At 35.2% G+C, this 7,474-nt stretch overlaps 1 protein-coding gene across 7 annotated transcripts in view; it reads right to left on the bottom strand.

Annotated features, from left to right (window-relative positions):
• Window positions 1-7,474, bottom strand: part of LOC106868443 (uncharacterized) — a 91,863-nt gene that overhangs the window by 23,055 nt on the left and 61,334 nt on the right. For all 7 annotated transcript variants that reach the window (XM_052971884.1, XM_052971900.1, XM_052971911.1 and 4 more), the window contains 3 exons: window positions 1,856-1,959; window positions 1,189-1,294; window positions 302-403 (listed from right to left, as the gene is read on the bottom strand). In XM_052971884.1, the coding sequence (XP_052827844.1) occupies window positions 302-403; window positions 1,189-1,294; window positions 1,856-1,959 (312 nt within the window). The remainder of the gene's footprint in view (window positions 1-301; window positions 404-1,188; window positions 1,295-1,855; window positions 1,960-7,474) is intronic.

The raw sequence follows: 7,474 nt of genomic DNA, 5'->3' as shown, positions 1-7,474 counted from the left end.
TATATGTGTGTGTGTGTTTGTGTGTCTGTGTATGTCCCCCCCCCAACATCGCTTGACAACCAATGTTGGTGTGTTTACATAACCATAACTTAGAAGTTTGGCAAAAGAGACCAATAGAATAAGTACTAGGCTTACAAAGAATAAGTCCTGGGGTCGATTTGCTCAACTGAAGGCGGTGCTCTAGCATGGCCGCAGTCAAATGACTGAAACAAGTAAAAGAGAGAGAGTACATATTTTATCTCAATTTTAAGGAATAAGGTAACAATATTAAAGAAAACAAAAAAAAAAATGAAATACAAACCTCTTCTAGAATCTTCTGACAAACTGATTGCACATGTTCATCTTTCACGGCATTTAGTCCATTATTAAAGCGAATGTTTTCTATACCAGGATTAAAGAATTTCTGTAAAATTGAAGTGTATAAAAAATTAATTGCAAAATAATACAACTGTAAATTTAGATAGAGAAAAATGTAGTAAACAGTGTCAGTTAACAGGTTCAATTTAATGTCAGTTAACAGGTTCACTTTATTGCTATCTACATAGCAATGAATTGAACCTGTCCCTGGTAATGTACTACAAGTAGAAGTAGAGGTGTTGGATGGGAATTCTTCTACTCGGAATTCTTCACTATATTCGTTGCCAACCCTCACTTCACTGACAGCATCCCCGTACAGGGCTTGTACAGCTCTTACCAACCACTCATCTATCCCTAGTCTCTGCATTGACTACCAGATAATGTACAATGCCAGTGTGCATACACGACAGAGTGTAAGCGCCCTGAGAGAAAAGTCAGACGTAAGAAGCATCACATGTGGTGTGCAAGAGAGATGACTGCGCTGGTATGGTCATGTATTGTGTATGGATGAGGACAGCTGTGAGAAGAAGTGTCACACCCTAACAGTGGAGGGAACCTGTGGCTGGCCCTTTGAAATACAGGTACTCATTTTTGTCAGCTGAGTGGACTGGAACAATGGGAATGAAGTGTCTTGTTCAAGGACACAATACGCTGCTGGGAATCAAACTCATGACAATACTATTGTGAACCAAATTCCCTTATCTACCAAGCCATGCAACTTCAAGGGTTAACTAAAAGTCTGAAAACAAACATGGACGTTTAGGTCAAAACTTATGAAAATTCTTTGGACAGGCAAAAGGTTAAAGAAATAAACAAATGAAGCAAGCTTACCTTTAAATAATCCTGAATGACATGGTCAATTTCTTTGTTGATGAATCTTTGTAAATTTTGTCTTATCAGGTCCAATGATTTAGTGGAGCTAGTAATGCAGGCTACCCTGGAATTTGTAAAACAAGAGAGGAGTGAGTGATCAGTGTGACTGGATGTAATCTGATCTGGATTACATAACTGCAAAGTGAACTTCTAAACTATTGTCATGTCAGCATCATGAATGCACACACACACACTGTTTACATATAGATAAAAAATATTTATTCAAAGCTTATATTTAGTCAGTTGTTACTCTCAAGTTCCTTAACCCTGGTTCTGTGAAACAAAACTCATATAAAATAAATCTAAATTATAATTTCTCATCAAAATTTTATGTTAATTTATGTTGCAAGCATCAGCTTATTAATGACAATTTTTTTTTTATTATTAAAATCTTCCTTATTTTCAAAAAGGCAACAGGTTTTACTAGAAAGAGGCTAACAAAAGGGTTAAAACATGGAGAAATGAGATCCTGGAGAAGTGATGGCGGTATGACATTTCAACTTCAAATAAATGTATTGCATACTTTTTCTTCTTTGTTTGTACTAACATACACACGCACATTTGTATATATATTTATATAAATTTCTTGCCTTCACTAAACGATTTATAATAGTTCATATCTTACTTAGCCCTTGATATAGCTGCTGCATGACATCGGAATGTAGACTTATAAGCCTGACTAACTGGAAAGTTATTCAAAGTCTGTAACCGCATGCTGAATGGCTTTGGCTGAAATAGAAGATAAGACAAATGATATAATTGGAACTATAACAATTCCATTTTAATAGGTGAATCTGTGTACATTATATGTGTGTAAATATATATATATATATATATATATATATATCATTATCCTTTTAACATCTAAATTTTCCATGCTTGCATAAGTCAGATAGAATTCATTTCGGCAGATTTTCTACAACTCGATACCCTTCTTGTTGTCAACATTCACTTGTTTCCATGAAAGATATTTCCCCATGGTTGGACACGTTTTCATTGTAGATTGGAAATAATGAACACTGCTTGTATGACAGTGATGCTCATTTACAACAGTCATATAATGTCAAGACAAAGACACACACACACAATGTGTTTCTTTCAGTTTCTCTCTATCAAATCCAATCACAAGCCTTGGGCTACAGTTGAAAACACTTGCCCAATGTCTCATGCAGTGGAACAAAATTTAAAATCATGTAATTGAGAAGCAAACTTTTTCATCACACAACCATGCCTGCATCCATAAGAAAACGTATTCATATCTGTATCTTGAACAGTTGTATATACACAAATACTCAACAGAACAATGGACCATGTGCTCTCTCATATCAGTAAATGAGGCATAAATAGGGAATATATCATACACTATCCACAACCCCATGTTCAATCAGAAAAGTACCAACAAGGTATCTGAGAAATATGTAAAAGAAAATTATTTTCTACCCATGAAACAATCTACAGTTAACCAAGGAAAAGGTTTGCAGCATTGCTAGCAGGAGAAATTAGTGATCCAAGCACTTCTATTATAAGTCAAAAAATTACCTTTGTATTGTCTACACAGTGGACAGTAGCCTTAAAATTTAAATATAGTTACATAGATACAAAAAAATATTTGTACACGAACACACATGTATGAATGTGTGTGTATATGTATATCTATATATAGGTGTATGTATATGTATATGTGTGTGTATATATGTATGTGTGTGTGTGTGTGTGTATGTGTGTGTGTGTGTGTGTATATATATATATATATATATATATATGTGCATATATATATATATATGTGTGTATATATCATCACCATCACCATTTAACGTCTGTTGTCCATGGTGACATGAGTTAGATGGTGTAACCACAGCTGACAAGCTGGGGTGCTGCACCAGACTCCAGTCTGATAATGCCAACCACTTTACAGAGTGTGCTTTTACGTGGTGTCGCATGGGCACTTTTCCATAGCACTTCCATGAAGGATTGGTCTTTACACTTCTGCTGCAGAGTATGAGCCTTCTTGAATGCGGCAAGGCATCAGATATCCTTTGTCCATATATATATATACATAATATCAGCAAGGAAGATATTAAATATAAACTAGTGCCAACACTCGATATTAACCCGCATGAGACTGTTCCTGATTCTAAGACACAAACTTCCTATTGAAAACAATCTAAATTAAAACCTTACGTCAAAATTTCATATAAATTTACATTCCAAATGACCAGCTCCATTATGATGAAGTTACTTTACAAACAACTTTATAATAAAAATTGACTGAAACAAAGGCAGTGTATTTCAACAGAAATTCAGTAATGAAAAGGTTAGAAAGAATGTTCTGGTAGTCACATGGGCTAAGATTTTCTCATAGTATGATAATTTAAAAAAACTGAATGTAAAAACATTGTTGCTTTGGAAATAATAATGCATTCTTTAATAACCATAAAGGTTCCCAAACAGATTGAGGATGATACAGTGTAGGATTATATCAAATATGTGTAAATGCGACAAATACAAGGGCTATCCGTGACCATCAGCTGTCTCTCTTTCCAATCTAAAGGTGCATGCCCAGAGAAGGCCCATTCACAAAGACCATGCTTGCTACTCACATCCACTCATCAACAAATTTACTGGGTAGCAGCATTTCCCTCTCCACCTTCATTTTCCTTTAAGCATTTTGTCCAGTACACTATAAATTCTGCCAACTTGCTGCTAATAATAATAATAATAATAATAATAACAACAACAACAACGATAAATAACAACATCGATGTGCTACACCAGGCTCCCCATTCAAAAACAAATTTAATCCAATAACAGCGATGGAATTAGATAAAGGAACCTGTGGAAGACTTGAAGAAAGCGGTCTTTTAATGAACATTAAAAAAAAAAACAAAAAAAAAACGAAGTTTTACTGCCATACAAAGCACAGTTTCTCCTGTGCATGATGTCTCAATGAAACATGTGTAAAACACACGCGAAATCAACACTGGAAAGTTTACAAATTATAAAATAGAAATGGAACAAAACACTAAGCACATAAATTGAGTAATTACACATACACTCAAATGTCTACACAATCATATATACATTTTGATACCCATAGGACCACACATATATCTCAATGTTTACACAACTACGTGAAATTTACAGGACACACATTTACGCATATGAAAACATGTGTCACAAACGAAGCAAAAGCAAAAACAAAACTTTTTTCTTTTTTATTTTAATTTTTCGAACTAACACAGACAGAGTGAACCATTCATAAGTTTAAAAACACCACAAAAAAACTATGCTAGGAGATAAATCTATCAACAAAAAAAATACAGACGAATACATATCTGTTAGCCTTAAGAAGCTACATTACGAGCAATATTTACATGCTGAGAACTCGGTGACGGTGTTGTCTCAAAAAATTGACCCTAAACAGACAAATCCGTCCCCTGGTGTCAACATCAAAGCTTGTCATGCCTCAATGATAACAAAGCAGATTACAAACCAGATTGGATACGAAAAATCAGCTACTGGTTCAGATCTTCCTGAAACACAGGAGCTGGAAGTACCCCACAACCGGAATATGCCAACAAATAGCCATCCATGCTCGTCATCAAATAACCAAAAGACAAAAAATGAAAAATGGTCTAGGGAAGATAATAAAGAAGTTCTTACGGCCTTTCACCATGCCATATATTTCACCACAAATAAATCTAATACTGTAGAAACCTACTAAAACTGGAGACAGAAGCACCTTGAAGTAAGACCCAACAAAGTAACACACTTGCCAACGTCAGAAGAAATATTATAAAAAAAAATTACTAATTGAAGTAGAGATTGACGAAATTAAACAAGCAGGAAGGTATAAAAAGAACAAAGCTGCAGCTAAAGAAGATACTAGAGGAAATAATTATAGACCAAGCCCAGGGCTGATGAAAATGCAGTAATGATTGAAAAAGTTAATGTAATTGATAGGCAAAGTGAAATACTCTCTGAACCAACCATAAACACTAAGGCAGATGAAAATCAAATAGATGAAGAAAGTAACACAGAAACTAACCCAACACAACTACATGATCTAAAAAATCAAATCATGATTGAATGGCTGAAAATTAAACAAACCAGTATGAATGAATGCGATACTCTCCCAGAAATTCCCAATTCTAACCAAAACTTGAAAATAATTGGTAAAATCCGCCTTACGCTTAAGGATATAATTTCAGCTAATGATGTTGATATTACAGATCTGAACCAACTGTACTATGCATCCCTAAAAATCTCAACGATTCTATGTGGTGAAAAGATTAGAAAACGACAACATTCCCACAAAAAGCCTTCTTGGCAAGAACATATTCAACACCAAATTAAGCTACTTAGGTCTGACATAGAATGTTTGAAAAACCTTAAGTCTGACAAGAGTATCAAACCTACAAAAACCTGAAAATTAAAGAAAAAATATAATATGAAAACCATACTTGACATTGATACCATCAAAGCTGCCCGCATAGCAAGGTACAAGGACAATAACATTAAAAAATAACCCCAAAAATTTTTACAGAAAGATAGGGAAGATATCAGTTACAGTAAAGTCTGTCCTATCAAAAGAAGTGCAGGAAATTTGGAATAAAATTTGGGCAGAAGGAAAAAGAACACAATGAAAAGGCCCCTTGGATTGATAGAATATCTACAGACTTAGACTCCTTAGAGGATCAAAAGTGGGAGGGTGTCAAGATAGAAGATATAAGATCTGTTCTCAGGAGAGATGTGGCATTTTCCAGGGTGACTCACTATCACCACTCCTCTTTTGTCTAGCCTTAATACTTCTCTCAAAATTGCTCAATGATGCACAATATGGTTATAAAATGTTTGATAAAAGTATAAATCATCTCATTTACAAGAATGATTTAAAGCTCTTTGCAAAAATTGAGCAACAACTCAAGGGCTTACTAGCGATTGTTAAACAATTCAGTGATGACATCAGGATGCAATTTGGCCTCGATAAATGTGCAAAAGCTACCTTCATCAAAGGAAAACTAACAGAAACATCTAATGTTAACCTTGACCAGCAGAATGTCATAAAAGAGTTAGAACCAACAGAGAGCTACAAATAGCTAGGGGTAATTGAAGGGGACGGAATCAAACATTCAGTGATGAGGGAAAGGATCAGAAGAGAATGTTATCGCAGGGTGAGAGCAATACTCAAGACAGAGCTGAATGCAAGAAACAGGATCGAAGCGATCAATGCTTTAGCCATACCAGTCATGACTTACAGTTTCAATATCATTAACTGGTCAATTATTGAAATATGTAATCTTGACAAAAAAATACGAAAACTGTTGACAATGCATAGAATGCACCACCCTAAGGCAGATATAGATTGACTTTATCTGCCAAGAAAATAGGGAGGCTGTGGACTTTTACAACTGGCATTAACAATGAAGATTGCCACAATCGGCCTGGACACTTACCTGAAAAACTCTGAGGACTGGATGTTAAAACTTGTCTCAAAACATGAAAACAAGAAAGCGTCATACTCAGTAACAAAACAGGCAAAGGAATATCTAAGTGAATTCCAAATACAACAAATTCCAGAATTAGATGTACTAGAAACAAGCGCAGAAAAAGTTAAGCGCATGAAAACCCGTGCTAAAACTGCTGCCTTAGATATTCTGACTGATAAATGGCAAATACCCAAAGAGAGCAAATAATGTCAATGTTGACAAAGCCCTTACCCTTCAATGGCTAATGGCTTAAAATCAGAAACAGAAGGGGTTATCATGGCAGCCCAAGATCAATGCCTACCCACAAGGAACTACCAGGCCAACATATTAAAGAACGGCAGCTTCCCAACATGTCGTGTATGTCAACAACAAAATGAAACCATTGATTATGTTGTCTAGAGCTTACAGAATATTTCAAAAGGCATGATAGAGCTGCATAATATATTCACTGGGTAATTTGCAAAAACCTGGACTTGCCCCATAATAAAAACTGGTGGGAACACAAACTACCTCCAGTGCTTGAAAATGATCACATCTCACTCCTCTGGAACTTCACCATTCAAACTGACAGAAAAATAGATGCAAATAGGCCAGACATCATATTGAAAGACTTCAGACAAAAATCATGCCTCCTCATTGATATGACTGTCCCAATTGATATAAACGTATCTGTCAAGACCTACCAAAAACTGAGCAAATATAAAGATCTTGAAATAGAAATTAGCAAAATGTGGAACCTGAAGACTAAAACAATA

This window comes from Octopus bimaculoides, chromosome 1, assembly GCF_001194135.2.
Source record: "Octopus bimaculoides isolate UCB-OBI-ISO-001 chromosome 1, ASM119413v2, whole genome shotgun sequence".
Lineage (NCBI taxonomy): Eukaryota > Metazoa > Mollusca > Cephalopoda > Octopoda > Octopodidae > Octopus > Octopus bimaculoides.
Note: the sequence above shows the minus strand (reverse complement) of the source record. Positions and strands in the feature narration are given on the sequence as shown.